The following is a 21929-nucleotide window of genomic DNA, read 5'->3' on the forward strand; positions in this document are numbered from 1 at the left end:
AAATGAAGTAATTTTCAGTGGAAAAAAAATAGCTTGGGGCCAAACTCTACCAATCTCGGTGAACTTCCAGTGAAAGTTCTGCTTGCATAAGGACCACAGAATTTGGCCCCTGGTAATAAGTAGGTTTCATAAAATGTAGATGTCATATTTGTGGTAAAAGAAGTACTTTCCATGGTTGGGCTGAGTTCCCAGATTTCTTAGTTTTGCTTCAATAGCAAATCTTACTCAAGTCAGTTATTCTAATTATGCTAGAGCATTATCCTTCTTGTGTGTGTGCTTTTTACATTGTGCTTAACATTTCACATAAATAAGAGTCGTTAAATTTGTTTAAATTCTGTGGTATTAATCCAACACTTGAGTTGCCCCCAACCTGTTTTTGATAAACCAGACATAGTTAAAATCTTCATAAAATTATTCTACACAGTACACAAGTCTGCATTCTCCTACAGACAGTTCTGAGTGGCACATACACTTTTCTTTTAAATGAGCTTGCTGGAAAATTTCAGCCAAACTTTTCATAACATTTTGAACAACTTTGCAACAGAAATAGTAATTATTTCTGTCAGACACCTCTTATTTAGAGCATTTTTCTAGAGCTATACTAATAGCTTTTTAAGTTCCAAAGCACAGTCTCTCACAAAGGCTTAAAACATCCACACTGAAAAACCATTTTTGAGACAGACAGGGAAATGAAGCAGCCATCAAATGATTAATAGCTAGAGAACTGAAGTTAACTGAAGTTAACTCAGGGAAATAAATGGGAGAGATCATATTGACTGTTCAGTGAACACAAAATCTTTAAAACTTACAAGACAAAATTCATATATTACTATTTTAAATTTTCAATATCTGTGCACTGTGGTCTGTTTTTATGAACAGAACAGTTTATTTTCAAGGTGACAGCTGTACATATACATTAAGCAGAGAGCCCCACAAATATCCACACGTCATTGTTGAAATAAAGATTAACCTGGGAGAGTGTCAAAATAGCAACACAGAGTTCAGGAATAAAATTGCTTCCCACGGATGTTCTTCCAAAACTTTAAGCTTTTTGCTTACATCTGCTAAGTAAACATGTGTCCGGGGATGAAGAGAAGGAGCAGACCTTGGGAACCTGCTCCTTGGAGGCCCATGGTGGAGAACAAGTTGCAGGATGAGGTTATGAGAGGCCACCTCAGCCTAGGCTGGCTGCGGGATGCAGCTTCCCTCTCTAAAGAAAACACCCGGAGAGGTGCCAACGACTTTGCACCAGGGGATTGTGAGGCAGGCAGGCAGCAGCTGAACCTCTCTTTTCCATTTCCCTCCTCTTCTGCCTGCTTCAGAAAGGTAGGACTAGCAGAGATCATTATGAAGGTCCCCCTTATGATAGTGTTCATCTGTGGCTGATAGCCACAGAGGATGATGCCAAAAATGTGTCAGTGTAGAAATTTGAGCTGGCCCCCTTCAACTTTTAGCTCTTACCCTCCAAGAGAAGAGAACATATTCAGGTCTCCACATCACAGCCAGACTCCAGCATGAATATAGGGGAATGGTCACAGCACTTAGTGGGATGGAGGGGCAAAAAAAAACCCAAAAGAAAACAGAAGGAAAATCGCAAAGACATTGAGATGCTTCAAAAACATTCAAAAAAAGATTAGGTTACTGGAAATCATCCCAGCTGTGTGGTACCGGGTAGTTTACAACAAAAATTAGAAATAAGAGAACGTGTTCAGTGCATTATCCACATACTGTTTGAAGTTTTAATGGATCCTCGGTCTTTTCTGTGCAGTGGTTACTACAAAAGACAGTACAACTATAATTCCTTTCAGAAACTAGGAACTCAAAGCTTTTGCCAGAATTAAAATATCAAAATTAAGTACTTGAAAACCAACAAAAAAATAAAGTAGAATGCTATAGATATAATTAACTTTTTTTTCCAAAAGGATTAAAATTAAATAAAATTAATCTAAAAGACTAATCAAAACACAAACGGCAGGCAATCTACCATGTTTTGTGGTAAATTAAACGCATCATTATCCTGAAAATTGGAAAGCAATTTAACAGAAATGGAATTTTTACTTCACTGAAATGTGTTGCTTTGCAACAAAGTGGATTTAACTTCTGCAGTCAAGCACTTGGTGAATGAGTCCCAGGACTAGAAGTTGCATGCATTATTACAGAGCACTAACTTTATCACTCAAGTAAAAGAGGCCTTTCTCATAATAAAGCAGCCAATCATTCTTAATGCTTTGAAATGCAGATAGAGTGTTCTGAGCCTTAAAGAATCAAGGAGTTTTTAAATTGGAGATAAGTTAAAACGCAACTAACTTGCTTTATGCATTTTTTAGTGCACTAGAAGCTTGATTTGAAATACAGATGAGTTTAAAATAATTTATTTACCTGGAACACAAAAGAGAATGCATATGTAAATGAGCAACAAAAGTTGTTATAAGATTCTGGCTTCACTGAGCACAGCATAAGTTTGATGTTGGACTACTGATAGGAGCAGATGTCAGTCAGCAACTCATGGCTGTCAGGTTTTGTCCTCCTTCCAAGGCCCAAGTGTTTTATCTCATGTGCTTTAGAACCCTTGACATACACTGTCAATTTGTTAATGTCAAAGGCACGGGTCACTGGATATGGGGCTTAGGAAAGACGTGCGCAGATATCAACGATTTCTTAACCAGAACTGCATTTAAATCCAGAAAAAAAAATTGCCTTTTTCCAAGGAAGTTTCAGAAGAATCTTAAAGGCAGCAGAACATTATGTTCAGAACAAGACCTGACAAATGACTGCCTACAAGGGAGCACTGGCACATATCCACAGCGTATACAGTGTCCAAGGGTAGAGGCATGACAATGCACACCACCAGGGACTCTGGTGACTGCGGCTAGATTAAATAACTTTTCAAAATGCATAAAGATTTAAAAACAAATATTTTCTTAAAACCATCAAATAACCTTGTTTTAAGTTACTGCTGTAAATAGAAAAAAAAAAAACCAACCAACAAACAAAAAACAAATAAACAAACAAAAGCAACCAGAAAAGCAGGCTCCTGAAGGGACTGCTGACTAAATCAAATTTTGACTGCTTGTAACTTTTGAATATCCCACAGAGAAATTCCTGTAATGCATGATCTTTGAATTATGCTTCAAAAAACACTCTTTATAAATAGCAAAGATTAACCAGCAGGATAAGTATACAGGTCATATGAACAAGTTTTACTCATTTTATCCTTGTAATTAAGGCTTTCTGAAATTGTAGCTTTGTTACTGAAGAATCAGCTCTTCCATCTATAAGGTGAAACATCTGATTTAGAAAAAGTTTAAGATCACCATAACTGGAAAGTTATTAGTATAATAAGTAGTATAAAAGGCTGAAATTTTTTCCTCGCTTAGCATAATGATTACTTATCTTACTCTTTTGCAAAGCAACTTACATTCAGCAAACTCTTCAGCACATTTGCAGTAGGATTTCGTTTACAAGTTTTTTGCTTATTTATTTTTGATGAACCAAAAGAAGAAAATTAACTCTATCCCAACCAAAAATTAACTCTATCCCAACCAAGAAAAGTACACAATGAAATAGAGAACAGTTCACCCAACAACTTCCAGTTAGAAACAGATTATCTCATTTGAAATAAAACCTGTAAATGACTTGCTGGATTCTCAACAGAGGAGAAAAGGAATTACATGAGAAATGTTTGAATGGAGAGGTACATTAAACTGAGCATTTTTCTAAAATTAGTAAAAGCATTCTTGAACTAAAGAGGATGAACATTTTAATATATATTTGTAACTCTGCTTGCCTTGTCCAAATAAAATCCACCACCAGTTTGGATCTGAAGCTCTGCCCATGATTTTAACCTAAGTGCAAAAGTAACTTTCCTTTCTTTTCATAGATATTTTAGCTTACTCTTTCCCGCCTGACCCCTTTGCCAGTCTGAATGTATTTCTCTCCCTCATCTCACCCCAGAGAATACAAAAGCTTGGATTTAGCCCAAGGGCTCTCGATGAACTATTTCAGAAATAGTGATCTAATAATGAAGGTTTAACTCCAGATAGAAGACTAAATCCCTCAAATGGTATTCTAGGGCTGGATTACACATCTTGCAGGGAAGTCCTCTAAAGGGATGGGCTAAAACTTCATCTCCTTTGGGGATTAAATATGCCACATAATAGAGACATGGATACAATCTCTTCCTTAGCAATTTTTCACTGAGAGACATCTGACTGACTTTGCCATAAGCCTGCTGCCTAAACAACTCTGTGAGCCTGCTGATTTCTAGAGAAAAATTAAAACATTGTCAATAGGTTCTAGGCTCTGTGAAATGATAAGATCTTGCCGTTAGCCTATGAAATCTACAAAATCCATTACTGATTCACCTCTCTCCTGATTTTAAACAATGGTAACACAAAATAAATGCTGCGAGCTCACTGATGAGTCTGTTGCCATTTCTCCTCTCAAGTGATTTAGGGATGAATTTTAAAAAAAATCATGTAGAACTACTAAAACAATAGATTTTGTACCAGTTATGAGATAGCAAAAATAAAACAACTAGTAAAATAGCAAAACTAGACTCAAGGAGGTGATGTTGGCATAAGGAAGTGCTTCCCTAACAACACGGAAATAAATGGGGCTGGTATAGAAACCAACATTCATTTTGAAAAAGCAATGGCATAAACCAGATCCTAGAAGAGAGTATTCATTATGTAAACTGCTCAGCAACAAGGTAAGCATACCTCAGCTTCATTTAGTTCACCCATGGCTGAAGTGATGTGTAGATTTAGACATAACACAGAAAGCATGAAAAACAGGCCATTTCTAAAGGAAATTTGTAAGTTGTTTGTTTGTTTTGACAGTAACAAGATTTAATAATAGCTGAATTTGTTTTAAAACACAGCACATTCTTTTAAAGCAATATCTTCTCACACTGCAAACTGCCTGTTAAGTAGAAACAGTGTATGGTAAGAAAACAGGATGAGTATAAATGTCTCTAAGCCCAGTCGTATAAATCTCACATAATGTTAACCCTCAAGACTCTTTCTTTCCATCACCGGAAAATAAAGAGGCTGCAGTTTTTCTAATACGAAAACACAGTCATCCTTTACTTGTCACCACAGACCAGGAAATATCTCAAAATGTGTCAAAAGAAGGAGTAAGAAGAACAATACAACTATATTGTCAGATTTAATTAGATTTTAAGATTGAAGTGAACCAAAAGCACATGTCAAATGAGAATTCCTGAGAAGGATATAACCTCTATGTTTGGTTGCCCTCCTGCATTCTTGAGGAAAGAATGCATAAGTTAAGGGCCAACATTTTGTAAAGAAAAAACATATGGTTGCTTTTTAACACAGGCCAGGAAGGTATACGACAATCAGCTAACTAAATATATTAATCAGCCTACTGGTTCATGCCTTTCAGAACTATTTAACTAAATTAGTAAATAAGTTATTTTAAGAAAATAATTAAAAAACCCACAGCAACGCAGATTCTAATTAGAAACATCACATTTTGATTGTGGCTTTACTGTGGCAACATGCTGTTCTGGCCAACCAAAGCAAGATATGGTGGTTGCAGTTTATTTAAACAGTAGTCCTGGGCAGCTAGCAGGTTTCCAGATGTGCTACTCTACCTCCCCCCGACCAATAAATAAAAGGAGGAGGACTGTTGGAATGCTAACATTTTCTCCAGAAAATGGCTCAAAGAGTTAAAGCTATGGATGATAAAAGAGGCTGCACCACTTCCTGTCAGGCTGCCAGGACTGAATGTTTACTCATTGCTGGGTCCCCAACAGATGGGGAGAAAAAAAATAATTGAGAAAGGTCTCTTTTCCCAACCATTTTGCCATGAAGGAGATTATAGCAAAGCAAAACAGATGATTTATGTGTTAGAAACAGGCCCGTAAAGACTCATTCAAATAGTTTCACGTAGGTTTCTTGGTGTTTATGCTAGCAGATATTTTGGAGGAGCATCTGCAATCTAAACACTATCATGTTATTCCACAGTCCATCATTTTCCCTGTCATATTTATAATTCATACACTCTGGTCTACAGCTTGAGCTGCAAGAGGGGCTCTAAATAGGGAGGGTTAACTCTGCAGACGAATTATGATTTGTTTCTCAAACAAAGCCACAGGTGTACAGCTCTGGAAGATGTTGAATGTTCCTAGTGAGGGATGCTTAGTGCCTCACTGCAAAATCCTACTGCTTAGACTGACAGTCAACTGTCTGAGACTTAGTAAGGAGGAAATGCAAAAGTGAGGAAAGAGGCTGAAATTGTGACACTTTGTGGGTACTGTCTCAGGGAAACTGAGCATGAACCAGACTGTGAGGCCACAAAACACTGTGTCATCTGCTGCTGAGCCAAGCATTAGAAAACATTTTATTGAGTTTTGATAATGCTCTCCATAGATCCAAGATCTATCTTGAGGACTGTGTATAAGACAGCAGGCAGGGTCAAAGAATATCCGAGTCAGAGCCAGAAAGATGCATATGTCATGACTCTGACTTCTGCTTGGGAAAGCATTTTTCAGAAAACTGCCCAATTGCTGTCTCTGGTGCATACGATCCTGTCAGTGGTTTCTTTCTCACCTGCAGAGCATGCTTACAAGGAGTTTGGCACAACTCTTAATACTCAGCAACTCAATAACTCTACTCACATGCCCAGGACTGAAATCTGGGCTCTGGGGAGAGCATGCCTGCACAACATGATGAAGCACAGACTCCTCAGCCAGTGTGAGCACCTGATTTCATGAAGCCCAGCTGGTGCTATGCTTTGCATATGCAAGCTGACGTTTTGCCATGTTGTAATCTTTTATCTGCTACAAAGAGACTTGGGGTTTGCTGCCAATGTGTTCTATAAAACCCATGAGGTACAGGGGGATGAAGTGATGGTCATGAGCAGTGGCTACACTTTCTGAGGCCACAGACTGTTTCCAGCATACTGGGCTGACACTTCGAGATAAAAATAATTCTTCCATCAACTTCTCCACAGACTACTACAAAAGCCCTATAAGAGACACAGTCACAAATAGATGAACTGATAATAAATATAACTAAGGAATTTTTTATTATGTATAGGGAGATCAGGAAGACATTCAAAAGTCAGTTGAAAATCCATTAGCTCTTAAGTCCAAATGTGCTTCTGAGCATGTATTGTGCCTATATCTTTGAAAAAAAGGGAAGAGTTGGCACAGATTTCTAGAGGAGTAAAGCATCATTCTCCAATGTTTTAAATAAGTCAGTGGAGTGCAGAAAAACTGAGATGCAGGTTCTAGAAAAAATGGGAAATAGCTTGGACACAGAATTTTGCCCTTGATGTACTACCCAGACATCTTCAGAGCTAACTGCATCTATACACCTACCATGACATTTGTCAGGAAAAGAAGATGACCATATCTGGCAAGACTTGTTTGGCTGCTAAAGGTGAACCAAAAGACTGTTTATTACTAATAGCTAATAAAAGCCATACTCACAGTGCAAACCTTTTTTTGATTTATATTCAGAGATAATATGGATGTAGATGACTTCACACATATCAGCACTCTACAACATTTTGGCAGTCACTGATTTCCTACACTGCAGCACTACCTGTTTTCATTTGTTTATTTGCTGGTTGAACTGACTCTATGCAAGATCTTTCTAAGAATAAAAGCATTATCGAACAAATACAAGCTAAGATACTAGAAAGATAAAGTTATATTAAGGCAAAGAACTGGACATGCCAGTGATAATTTCTTTTAGAATCTTTTATCAGTTGTTCAAGAACAGAATATTTGAATACATTTCTTACCCATTTCAAGATATGCCATTGCCATTCTTCTGGTAGTACAGCCAGAAATACCTTACTTAATGATTCAGGCATCTACTAGCAAAGGTCAGGATTTTACCACCTGGATATCCATCATATAACACTACCAGTAGTATTTGTATATTTTAAAGTAATACATTCTTCTGATAAGCCACAACTCTTTTAAGAAAGGCTTCTTCCCCCATCTTTTTTTCCTTTTTCAACTGCCAGATGTCTACAGTAATTCTTGTGCATTCCACGTATGATAATGTTAACACACAAGACACAGTTGGACAGAAAATCCGAAGTCTGTAGGTTGGTCCTTTGCTCCACATAACTGTGACAAACATCACACTTGAAGATGCCTCAAACAAATTACCTATCAGTGTTCTGGATTTCACATTTCTTAAGAATCAGTTTAGGAAAAGATGATGCCATTGTCAAACTTTTGCCTTACTTACAGAGCTAGGCAGAAGCTAAAATTGTTTTCTTGCTAGTTTTTCTGAGAAGAATAATCATTGTTTGCCACTTGACACATGCCTTATGAATTCAGACTTCATGTATTTCATATGTGGGGCTAAATTCTATAGAATCCTAGTCAATTCCTAGATCTGCCAATTTGGAGTGGGAGAGTAAACAGGTCCCAAGGATCTACTTTCTTTAATGTATCCAGCTTCTGAAGTAACATAAGCTTCTTCAAGCCTAAGCATGTTCAATTCACAAGTGTACACTTTGAAGCTATACAGTAATGGAAAGCTGGTGTAAAAAAATACAGCGTGGCACAGTATCTCCAGCCAAAGAACAAGACAAATGAAATGCCAAGTCCTAAAATTATATTTCACAGTTTCAGCTGTGCTCAGACTGTGAAATACCTGAGCACTGCTGCAATAGGAAAATATAAGTCACAGACATTGTCACTGACATACTGCACACAATACAGTAGAGAACAAAACTGTACCAACTTGTCAACAACTTGGGTTTGCTTCTATTTTTACTATTAAGAAGTAAGAACAAGTTCTGCAGTAAATTACAACCCATCAGATTCTGAGAGACTGGAGATCAGTCCAAAATAAGATGAGAATATCTTTACTACTAATACTCATATCCAAATCTGCAACCAAAATTTTATGCTCAGACACCTGTAGTCAAAGTGTAATTTAATCTTCCTAACAAGAATTCGTGTCTGTGTTTTAAACTGAGGGAACTCAGAACACATTTAGGATTTTGGAGCAAACCTAAAATTGGATGATAGGAAAAGCAGAAAATTTAAATGCTGAAATCTAAATTGTCATTACTCTTGAGGGGTAACATTTCAGTACGATTAACTATGTAATACATAGCTCTTTTCTGGTCATCGATTTGAACTATATGCACATTTCTGATGATAACATTAAACTGTTTTTCATTGCTACTTATGAGGCTCTCATGATCCTGTTAGGATCACTCACTACTACGGTGGAAATAAACCAATCCAACTAAAATCTATAGTGAGACCTACTAAAGTGTAAGGATAAAAATCTTGATTTCAAGCAAATGAACTCCCTTTGAAATCACATGAGCCCAGCTTTCACCCTAGACAGCTAAATTGAAACTTGGGTACAAATTTCCATGCACTAAAATTTCAGGCCATCAAGGAACTATTTTTTTACTTCAGGAGTGCAATGCTGTCATGTGATGCAAGATTTGACCAGAAGAGACTGCTTTACCTGAATCAGCAGCTGTGATCAATAAAGCATACTGCTCCTTCTTCTCTCGGTCCAGGCTCCGCACCAAGCGCAGCTCCCCACTGGCTGAGAGAATAAAGGCTCCTTCTTCATTACCACTCACAAGAACATAGGTAAGCTTGCTGTTTAGGCCTTGATCATCATCCCTTGCTACAACCTACAAAAGCAACATAAAGGCATGAAAAGAAATATCAGTAACCAGTAAGTGCAGGATCTGTACAATTTAATTGGGGTAGAGAAAATATTATCTATGAAATCAATCCCAATTAATGAATTGAACTAATCCCAGTACCTTAAGGGCTATTATATACTAGCTGTAATGACAAAATGACTTAAAACAGTAGTCATGGACTTAAAAGAATTGGGATGCAGTGAAAACCACTGATGACTTGGTATAGACTGAGATCAGTATCAAAGAGCACACTGTATGTGTATGTCGTGTGGACTGATCTCCAGTATGTCCTGCCATCTCAATCTCAATCCATTTATTGTTATTTCAGTGTTTGGAACAGAGCCTCACCCTACATAGGCAATGATCAGATTGAAGGATATGTTCTATAGAAGTTGAGACTCAGCTGAGAGAATAGAGCACACTCTTGAAGTCCTAGAGAACATGGAAAGATAGATGTTGGGAGGGGAGGGAAATGACACAAAACCCACTTCAAAGCCTAATATAAAACTTTGGTAAAAACATGCAAATAGGAAAACAAAACAAAACAAATATTGCTTGACAGGTTATGGCCAAAAGGCAACTTTTCAATTTGGTCTTTTTTTTTTTTTTACTCAATGGTAAAGATATATAAATAAAGTATTCTAAGATATACTAGTAATTGTAGCAAATACATGTCAATTTTTTGAGTGTACTCACCTGAAGAATGACTTTGGGAAGCGTCTCTAAATTCTCAGGGACATTCACAGAGTAGGGAGAAAGCTCAAATGTGGGAATGTAATCATTAACATCTTTCAGAACAATATTGACTGTTGTGGTGTCAGTCCTTGGGCTGCTTCCACGATCAGAGGACTGAACAGTCAGCATATAGGAGGGTTTCTTCTCTCTGTCCAAAGGCTTAGCGACCGTTATCACCCCCGTCACAGAATCAATGCGAAACTCATTACTAATATCTCCATTCACAATGGAATAGCGGACCTGCCCATTTGTACCCTCATCTCCATCAGTAGCATGCACCTGGATCAAATCTGTCCCTGTCAAAGTGTTTTCCTCCAACTCTACTCTATAAAGCTTTTGTGCAAAAAGGGGGTTGTTATCGTTAATGTCGAGGACTATGACTATCACATCTGTAGATGAAGAAAGAGATGGCTGGCCCTTGTCTGTAGCCACCACAGTCAATGTGTAGTTGGACACAGCTTCCCTGTCAAGCTCCCCAATCAGCCTGACTTCACCGTCAATAGTGCCAATGCTGAATTTATTGCCCAGAGGTCTAAGCAGACTGTACTCGATGTAGCTGTTCGGACCGCTGTCAGGGTCAGTCGCCTGCGCCTTGAACACGACCGTGTCTATTGGTGTGTTTTCTGGGATGTAGGTCAGCTTCGGAGAGATAAAGCTAGGAGGGCTGTCGTTCACGTCCAGCAGAATAATGGAAACTTGAGCTGTGCTTGTGTACCTGGAGGCAGGGAGAGGGGCCATGTCGTGGACTTGCACAACAAGGCTATAGAAAGACTGTCTTTCCCGATCCAAAGGCTGTTGGATGCTCAGCACCCCGCTGCTGTCGATGCCAAAGTGCCCTGCACTGTCCCCGGAGGCGATGCTGAAGGACAGCTGCGAGTTGGAGCCTGGGGGTCAGGAGACAGTAGGTAAGAGGGTGTGCCTTAATCCCACTGATCTAGATGTATAGATGCGTCTAGCCTCACTTCCTATGGAAATGAGGAGCATACGAACATGCCACCCAGACAGCTTCCCCATTATAATTTTTGAATCCAACAGTTAATTTCAGCTGAGTTTCACGGTGGAACATAAGCCATGGAAATAAATAATTCTGACAGGAGCTGAAGAAGGATAGGGAAGGATGTTGTTAATCAGAGTGGCCACTGAGGGAAAGGCCAGCAGATTTCATCCCTGTTCTTTCAGCAAGAACTGCAGTGAAAACACAGGCAACTTGTCACATCTCTAATAGTTTTGGAGAAAGTATCAATAGTTCTGCCGCTTCCAGAACAGCTTTTTGCTCCATTCTTCCCATTTGTAGTCAGCAACATTATCACTGACATGATTATTTCATGAATTTTTCCACCCTATTAAAAAAAAACAAAACCAGAAACTCCCATGACTAGATGGAGTAGGCCAAGAGTGAATACTATGGAGAGGTATGCTTACCATACAAGGAAGTGTTCAAAAATACCAGATGAATAGCCTTCATCTTATGACTGAAACATAGCAATTATGGTCAAGGGAGTGATTTATAATTTTGGTATGGGAAATGGATTTTGAGCCTTGACAAAGCTCCGAAATGGTCCTAAATTTGCCATACAAAAAACAACATATATTGCCACTTCAGTGTCAGAGCTCACTCTAAACAGCTATTTGTCGGAACACCTAATGGAAATAGAAATAAGTCTTCTTCCATTGATATACATATATATATACACATATGTATCTGTGTATATATATGCACTTCCATATACATATATATTAAGTATCTCATTCATATTTTAATTCATATTGATTTGTTTTCTTGTTTTGAGTCAGGAAGATTGTGATTCGGGATTAGCAGATTAACAGATTTTTCACTACTCACCTGCCCCTCAAACTCACCTCACAGGCAAAGAAACCAAGCTGCCTGCTTACTCAGATTATTACTTTTTTGTGCATTTTGTCATTTTTACTCAGCAGCTTTTTTCCCTCCAACTAAATTCATTTGATTACAACATTATTACTGTATTTGATTTATTAATTGCTGCTGTTTACTGTGCTCAGACTCAGGAATTCTAGTTCTACTTGCCTTTCCCCCAGTGGCTACTAATTGGCACCTTTCTCTCTCTCCTATTCTTTAGTATGGACATAATTATAATGTACATAGAACCAAACATGAGAGACAAAATATTTGAATGCAATTAAGGAAATTAATACAATTATTTGCCAGATATTAGTGTTTTTACATTACTTTGAACAAGCAAAGCAATATGAAAACATAATACTACTCTATTTTCTGTTCAGCTGTACTTCAAAATGATTAATTATATGAATGGAAGTCTTCTGATTTCAGTAAAGTACTTCCTGGAAACCAACATTTTGGCAACTGAATTCAGAAATGGGTAGGAATTAGATCCTTTAGATAAAAATGATTTTTTTTACTACATTTAAATTCTCTTTTTATCCTTTCTTTGCTGTGGTGGTGCTTGTTCCTATTAAATTTACTACTTGTTCTTCTCACCTCCATCCACTTTTTCATTCTTTGTCCTGCACTCTCATAGTTCCAGATGCTGCTAATGTTTTTATAGATTGAACTGTCATCCTCCTGGAGCAGAAGGAAATTTTCCTAAATATGGATTCCAGTCCTGGAGCCAGGACTGTGGTTTAATGAACTATTGTTTCAAAAAGTCCACAAATCTTGAATTATGCTCCTCATTCATCCTCTCTCCAGGTTAGAAGCTAAGATTTTCTTACGAAGAAAGCAGGGGCATCCTCTTTGCTGAGCTTTGGGTTTAGTTGATTTCAGGGTGAGTGAGAGCTCAGACATGAGGGCAGCAATTCAAATAATGCTTTTTTTTTTAATCTTATTCCTATTTCTATTTATTTACTGAGTCAAAAGAAAAATAATAAAATCCTGTATTTTTTTACTTTTCCCTAAATACAAATATCTATAGGTATGTGATAAATTTTAACTTGTAAATCTCATAGTTTCTTGCCATGGGGAATATCTTAACTAACTGACATACGTGTACTTTGTCTTGTGAAGAACTCCTTCTAATTAGATTTGGAAAATAAACAAACAAACAAACAAAACTGAATCTCAAAGTGACTTAATAAAACTGAGTTTTTTATCACATTGGTTGATCAAGAGCTTTTACTGATATTTACTATGTATCTGTATAGTTCAAGCTGACACAAATTGCTGTTGTTTCCTCAAGGTGTGTCAAACAAGAAAATGACAGTGGAGCTGTCTCACTATCACAGTGGGTTTTGTCATTTACCAATGTTTATGCTAAAATAACAGGTATACATCACTAGAAAGCAATGTCTTTTAAGAGCTTTTCCAAACTTTGAAATCATTTAGCACCAATAATCAATGTAATTATATTTGTGTGCAATATCAGCAAATCACATGCAGAGCTGGGCAGAAATGGTTATGACTGCACTCTACCCAAACACAAGAAAACACAGGATAAAAAGGTTTGAGCTTGAAATAAAAATATCAACAGTTGATAACATTTGCTGCAGTAGCAGTCCTACTGAGTAACTGGGCCTAGCATAATGTTGAAATGAAATTTCTGCCCCACTAATTTTAAAACCAAACTATTAAAAAAGGCAGTGTGACAGAAAATAGAAGAGGCAAGATACCTGTCTGACTTTTCATTTAATTGCTCTTCTAATACTCATTTGCTTCATTTCTAACTGAGTGGTGCATGATGGATGTAAAATTGTATGCCAGTGTTATGACAGTTCACATCCATTGTATACAGATGGAAATTAATGTATGAGGAGAAGAAAAGCAGATCCATAATGGCTAAGTGGAACTAACTTTCAGAAATGTTTGAAACCAAGCACCATACCAACACACTACTAACTTTTGTAAGCCTTTTTTTTCCTATCTAAACTGTTAGAGCTTGCATTTTTTGTGGGTTTTTTTTATTCTTTATTTTTTTTCCCACTGTATATTATGATGTAGACAATATTTGGACAGAAAAGATGAACTGTGGTAGGAGACAGAGGAGACACAAACCCATTTCTCTGAAAGTCTGAAGAAATCACTTCCCTGGATACGTAGATGCAAGTATAAGTTCCTCCTCCAATTTACATTTACCTTACATAAAAATAAAATCTTTAACAAGAGTAGAGAAAGAGATATCCATACAAGAATAGCCAATACCATGAAATTGTAATTTCTGACTTGCCGGCTAATCTTATGAAACCTCTTTTCTCTCTCACTTTCCCAATTTGATCTTAAAAATTGTTGCACAGTCTTTACCACAGAAAGTACTATTCATCAGCACTCGGATGTTCCCACAAAAATGTCTGTAATTTGAACAACCTAGTATTTCCGGAGGAAAACAATTATTTTCCTGAACCATCTTGATGAGCTCAGTTCTTATAAGTGAACAAACTGGGATTCCTTGAAGAATGAGGGTGCTCTGTGCTTGAAGTGCACGTTTCAGTGTAAGATGGTCTTTCCTGAGCCTCTTGAGTTAAGAGGAGACATATTCACTTAACATGTCCCAAAATATACTTTACCTGGAAAGCCAGCATGAGTGCTATTAAAAATTCCGTACTAAGCCACCCAAAATACTGTCTGTGTACACTTAACATGCTATGGAATCATTTTTATGTATTTTATGATCAAATACTGTAATTATTCTCATTTGGACAAAAATTTTAAGGAAAAAATGCTTAAGTAAGCTATACAGATCCTATCTTTTGCACTCTTAACACATTAATACCTTCTAGATGTCATACATAATCCCAAGATTAAAGCTTATTTTAAAGAGAAAATTTCCTGTGATCTCTTTTTGCCACTTTTTTTTTAATTCTTCACTATCAGTATCTTGTAGCTCATACTTTTCTTAATGATATACTTGAGACACAGTACATTTCAGAATACATGCTGTGACAATTGTAGATGAAACCCCTTACTGCAGAAACTTACTTAATATCTTATAAAATTAAAAAAAAAAAAATCTGAAAGATCTGAAAGTCTAACGTAAACATGCAAGCTGAACACAATTTCTCTCCTGCTGCTTGTCAGTGGATATGCTCTAGATAAAATACAACTTTGCAATTAATTCCCACATTCTTAAACCTAGTGTGAAATATGAAAAAAATAACCTCTACCTACAGAGAATATACTAAACGTAATCACATGATGGTGTCCTAAGGATAGCCCTAATTAGTCCTTTCTGCTAGGCCTTCTAGTACGTTGCTTATGTGAAACATGCACGTATCATCAGAATATTAGTTAGTGCCTACCATCATCTGCATCAGTGACGCTGAAGTTGAGAATAGCCGATCCTGGAGCCAAGTTCTCCATCAAAGACGTACTGTATGAGGCCATGCTGAACACTGGTGGGTTGTCGTTTATGTCCAGTATATTGAAGTACACTCTGATGGTAGTAAACTGGCCTCCTCCATCTTCTGCACGAATGGTCAGAATGTAATATTGTTGTGTTTCGTAGTCTAGCGCGCGGGTCAAGTTAAAGACTCCTGTAACAGGGTTCAGGAAGAACATGCCCTCTTCATCATCTTCACTCACGGTGTATGTGATTTCTCCATTTATACCAGAGTCATCATCAGTGGCTAGAATGGCTGCCACTAATGAGCCTGCACAGCATGGGAAGAGAAAAAAGTAAGTCACTAGCAAAAGGCACATCATCGACATGTTAAGAGCAAGATCCTTGTCAAGCACTTCTGCAGGGTAAAAGGAATCCTTTGTAAAAATATTCAGCCCTCAGCACTGTATGCTTAACTGCAAAAGGTTTTTCAAAGCTGACAGCAACAACAACCAGTATGATGTTGATTTTCAAGGGCTATTAAAAATACAAACAAGAAATGGTCAGTAATATCTGTCTTTATCTTTAAACAGGAACATGTCCAGATGAGATATCAACCATGGCAAAAACAATTTTTATGTATTTTCTTTCTGCTACTCAAAGGACCCCTTTTTCTCTTCAGACAATTACAGGTTCTGAAAACTTCTATATCATTCCTTTAAATGCAGGAACTGAAATGTCAGGACATACCAAAGATCCTAGCTCTACTTTTTGAAAAAAGAGGCTGAGCAGAGAAACTGCGGTCAGAAAACCAGAAACATTATAGGGGTTGATACTTCAGTGTTTTTTGAAATTCAGCTCCTTGTGAGTATGTGCCATTGTTTTCATTTCTGCATAGCTGCATTCACATGACTGACCTATCTTGCTAAAGTTTGGAAATACAGTCTCGCTATTTAGCATATTGAACAGTAATTATAATTAAGATCAGCTCATTTCCAAGAAAGTTAATCGTTTAAATTCTTTTTCCTGGAACCAAATGAATTATATTTGTTCTAGCACAGTTAATTGCTTTCATGCGACAACGAAAACTGCTTATCAGGATGAAGAATACTGCTACAGCTCTGACCCAGTTGAATATCCCCGCACAATTTCCATACATTTGATTAACTAATCCTTAAACATTTCAGATTGCATGTTAATTGATCAAAAGGACTCTCTGACCATAGTATACTTCCTTGAACAAAAAACACCCTCGGATTTTCAGACAGTCACTGTGGGACACAGCGCAGAAGATGTAGGCATGGGGTCAATCTTGACTGTCCCAACTTAAGCCTCCCATACTCATAAGTCTAGGCCCTAATAAAAGCTTCAAGGTTACCAACATGTCATTTATATCTCCTTCATTTCATTCACATTTAAGGAAAAGTTTCTAAGTTTCTTCTGTTACTAAGAAAGCAGATATTGCTTTTATTCTGGGGCTCTGTATAAAATATTGGAAACTATTGACAGAAATAGCCATTTCCCATCTTGAAAACTCAACAAAATATAGCACAGCTTTTGAAAAGTTTGGTCTAAATAGTTTCTAGCTTAAAATCAATCTAATAAACACTGAAACACACTCAGAAAAGAAAAAAGTTTTAAAAAAGGAAAACAGCTACTCAAGATATCTGCAATTAACTCTTGGAATCACAATTATCTACCTAAAGGTTACTTTTATTTTTTTTTAAAGAAAATACTGTCAGAGCCAGGAGTTGAAAATGAGATTAAGAAAATACGATGTTAAGGGTAGGAACTGATTGTATGTCAGAAGCAATGTACAAATTACTGGCAGTTCAATAGTCACCAGTCTTGTGATCCTACCCTCAATCTATTAAGTATTATGAGTCATATTCACTGAAGATGACTAGCACCACCACATCTTTTCCACAAGAGTATAATGTTTCCAGCACGTAAGTTTTTCCACTTACTTCTTTTCTTGTTTATCTTATATTTATTTCAAGTAGTAGCACTCAGAATTTTCCATTGGGATACATGCATAATTCCTATTCTGCACCTATGTATTAGGCTGCTTTTTCTTGGAACAGCAAACATTTCTGTACTTCCCTAAAACAAATGTTACTCCACTAGACCTCAAGTTAGCAAGCAGAGTTACAGAATGACACGATTCCCTTTACCCCTCCATCACATCTAAGAGATGCTCACGGGACCAGTCAAGTTTCCTGCCCTCTCCCTCTCAAGTGCCTCTAGACAGACCAAAAGAAACTTCTGTCACTTTCAGGTCATTTCCTATTTACCTGGAGTGGCATCTTCTGGAATGTCAAAGGAATACACCGGTTTCGAGAACTTGGGGATGTGGTCATTAACATCACTGACGGTGATGTTTATCCTCATGTCGGAGGACTGCAGGCCATCGTCAGCACGAACCAGCAGGGAGTACTTGGAGCGGCGCTCCCGGTCCAGGCGCTTGGTGGCTATCAGGTCTCCTGATTCAGGGTCAACATGGAAGCTATCGTCTGCACCACTGATAATAGTGTATGTGACAAGGGCATTGGCTCCCTAAGTGAAAACAGAAGTGGTCAAATCAAGTTATTTGCCAGGAAAACCACATCATAATTTTAAGTAAGACAAGAACCGTTCCAGTAACTGCACTTGGCAAATACTTTCAGAACAGCTTCCTTTAATAAACAGCCTTCCTCCTTGGCCTCTTTTTCAGTCCCCTCAATACAGATGCATACGCACACAGATTTTATTTATGAGACGTAAAGTGACAAGATTGCTGTGATACTTTCTTGCTCCGCTGCTCATAAAAGGATTGCATCCAGTCAAGACCACAAAGCCCTAATACCTGTTTTAACTTCAAGCTGGCATTACCAAGCAGCACCAACACCTTTCCACTAAGTAGTGAACAGAGTTTATTTTATGTTGTAAGGTTAAATTAAATGAACATCCTGCCTGCAGACACAGCTCTGACCTCCCTGTAAGGAACAAGAAGAGGAGGATAGGATGGATACAAGGATGGAGATCAAGGCAGCAAGCACTGGCTCTACCAGCTCCAGGTCAGGGGAAACTCCTGGGAGCAATGTTTGCACGGGTGCTATGCAGCAGCCCCCCAAAGGGACCTTCATGTGTCAGGATGCATTCATCTCTATGAGTAGCCAGCCCTGTAGTGACAAGTCATGTGTCACTAATAGCACAGTTCTGATCTCTTGGGTTGTGCTGTCAGTCCCCGGAAACCAAAAACATTTCCTCTAGGGGTTGAACAAAATCTCTCATTTGACCTTGGAAAAAAACAAAGAATTCATAAGCATTTTGAATATTTTTGGCTATAAAGAAAATGACAGAAAAGTAATTTTACGTAGAAAAAAATGTAAGGGCTTTTTTTTTTTTTCCTTTTTCCTTAAAAGTTGAAATTAAAAGTTAACAAAAAAGCCTTTCTACCCAATAATTGACACAATGCATCTCACCTTAGCCCTGCCCCATCACAAATCTTGTGAAAAGCTGCCTGATCCGGCCTGTGTCACTGATCAGTAGTGAGAAAATATTCAGCCTTATGGATCTCAAAAAAGGGCCCACCGTCAGTCACCTCCTAAGGATGTCTTGCTCAGTGTGAAGATGCCATCTCACTGTAATTCCAGGGAATGTAACTAGCCCAGCACATTTCCCCTCAAAGCCAATACTTAGCTATACATTTTTCTTCTTAGCGTTGGTCTTTATGGCAAAGCAAAAGGAGACCTCAGATTCTAGGGTCACTTCCTTCCTTTCCAAGATACATGTGCCACGTGTTTTGGTGAGCAGCTGGCCATTTCCCCAGTGTCTTTTGTGTGGGGACCACAGGTCACCCTGATCAAGGAGATCAGGGAAAAAGAAATTTTAGCTATTATCAGACAGCTAAAAAAGCAAATTAACAGAGATAAACACTCACTTGTACCTGTGACATGAGAGAAAAACATTTACTACCTGGCCTTATGACAGTGCCTGATGCCAAACCTACTCCCTGGAGTGCTGCTTCAAAGAGACAGATTCAGGCAACTGATAAAATGACATTTTGAAAGAAAACCCCTTTCTCCAGGTGTCTGGACTGGAACAGCTGCACACAGTGCTTCAGCATAAACAGACCCTGTATGCTCAGGTGTACTTGAGGTATGTAACATGTTTTCCTGTAATTGTGTGATTTAATAAAAACAGATGATGGGAATTTAAGATTTCAGAGGTGATCACATTATCTACCTTTTTTTTTTTTTGGCTGGGCAGACTTCTACCAACACCGCACAGTGAAAACAGAACTACACGTGATGATGGCCTAATCAAATTAATAACTTTACATTAGGTGAGAATTAGGTGAGAAACAAAGCAGAATACACAATATTAACACAAAATTATGAAGTATAACATATTAAAAAACTGTACAGAAATTTTCCATCACCAACAGTCTGAAAGAAACTTGCAAGGTGCTAGAAGCTGTTGCAATTGCTAGAGCCTTAGGTATCATTTAGCACTTAGAGACTTGTCTTTACATCTTTTCTCAGATCTCTAAAAAGTCCTTATGTAAACATACAAGGGGCTGAAATGTGATGCCTTAATACTATCAATGGGGATTCTTGTACACGCTTCAACCATAAGTTTTAAGGGTTCTGTTATCCTCTTGATGCTAAACTTTCAGCTCTGAAAGCAGCTATGCAAATAGCAAAGGCAGTATGCTCAGGCTGCCTCATTTTACTGAGCTGTATATGCGAGTTGCACGTGTGAAGAAAGAAGGCAGGAACACATAACTCAGCAGGAGTTAACACAGAAGAGAAGAGAGCATAATATATTGTCAAAATCTTAGATATCAGTTTGCCATATATCAGCAGAAAGTGTCCATTTAACATTTACTTCTTTCTAATATTAATATTCACATTATAAGACACGCCGTTATGCACTTTTCCTAAGTCAACTTTTGTCTACATCAGAAAAAATGTTCCTAATCATTATATCAATCACAGAATTGTAGGTGTTGGAAGAGACCTCAGAAGTCATCTAGTCCAACCCCCTACTAAAGCAGATTCCTTGGAGTAGGTCGCACAGGAAATCGTCCAGGTGGGTTTTGAGTATCTCCAGAAAAGGAGACTCTGCAGCCTCTCTGGGCAGCCTGTGCCAGTGTTCTGTCAGCCTTACAGTAAAGAAGATTTTCTCATAGATTGAACTTCCTGTGCACTAGTTCATGCCCATTCCCATTGCCTCTAGAAGTTCCCTGCCTTTCTTGAACTGAGGAGCCCAGAACTGCACACAGTATACTCCAGATGTGGCCTCATCAGGGCAGAAGAGAAGGGGATTGCCTCCCTCAACCTGCTGGCCACACCCTTTTAGTGCACCCCAGGAAATCATTGGTCTTCTTGGCATCCCTATGTAGTAGCAACATTAAATACATCAATTAGCAATCACAGAAGGGCTAGACAAAGTAACACAAAAATGACTGGAAATAAAATTCTCCTGAGAGGGCTGAATTACCTTATTATTTGAATGAAAGAATTACTTGTTAAGTGTAACCCTATATTTTAATGACAACACAATCTTCTTTTCATGCTCATACTGACTTTTTAGGCTTTTCCCTAGTGGAAAGCAAATAAGTTCAAGCAAATGAAACAATATGATTAACTCTCTCATAACTTACTTTCCAAAAGGAATGAATATACTGAATTATATTTGGATATATTTGCCTGACACATACAAGAGACTCCAATAGCTCTCATTAAGCCAACAGGCCAACTGTTTAACATCAGTTGTTCAGAAGACTTTTTTGCTAGCTCCTGAGCAGCTCCTTGGTTGTCTTTACAGAAATACATCTACACAAGCAAGAAGACTCTATCAAATGGGTCTGTCTGAGCAGATGTTTTAGCATTATTCTCTCTAGTTTCTCTGGTGAAATAAGACTTTCCTTCAGGATAACAGTATAAAGTTATCTGGTGAAAGTGTGAGCAAGCATTAGAGTTTTATTGCAAACCTCAAAACTAGGATTAACTTAGACCTAAAGCTGTGTTCTTAAACTGAGTGTCAGTACATCTCTGCAAGAAGCTGGGCAGCCCAGTACTGTTGCCAAGTCAGGAAGTGTGATATGTGATGAGACTGCCGAAAACAACACCGTCTAAAATCAAAAAGGGGGAGTTTTTTTTTTGTCATCAGTGCAACTGCTCATTAGGACGTGTTATGAGAAATTAACTGACAAAAGCCAACAGGCAGCCTGCAGTTAACAGGGCCTTTGTCATGCCTATGGGTTCCTATGTGGGACTGCACAGCAGG

The 21929-nt window shown here is 38.0% G+C and overlaps 1 protein-coding gene across 1 annotated transcript in view; it reads right to left on the reverse strand.

Annotated features, from left to right (window-relative positions):
- FAT4 (FAT atypical cadherin 4) overlaps nt 1–21929 on the reverse strand; it is a 132245-nt gene that overhangs the window by 41989 nt on the left and 68327 nt on the right. Inside the window, exons 3-6 of the mRNA XM_065736800.1 lie at nt 17948–18209; nt 15634–15984; nt 10366–11288; nt 9480–9654 (exon numbers count right to left, since the gene is read on the reverse strand). Of these exons, the coding sequence (XP_065592872.1) occupies nt 9480–9654; nt 10366–11288; nt 15634–15984; nt 17948–18209 (1711 nt within the window). The remainder of the gene's footprint in view (nt 1–9479; nt 9655–10365; nt 11289–15633; nt 15985–17947; nt 18210–21929) is intronic.

This window comes from Cyrtonyx montezumae, unplaced genomic scaffold (genome assembly GCF_038088225.1).
Source record: "Cyrtonyx montezumae isolate F1298 unplaced genomic scaffold, pur_monq_1.0 scaffold_2, whole genome shotgun sequence".
Lineage (NCBI taxonomy): Eukaryota > Metazoa > Chordata > Aves > Galliformes > Odontophoridae > Cyrtonyx > Cyrtonyx montezumae.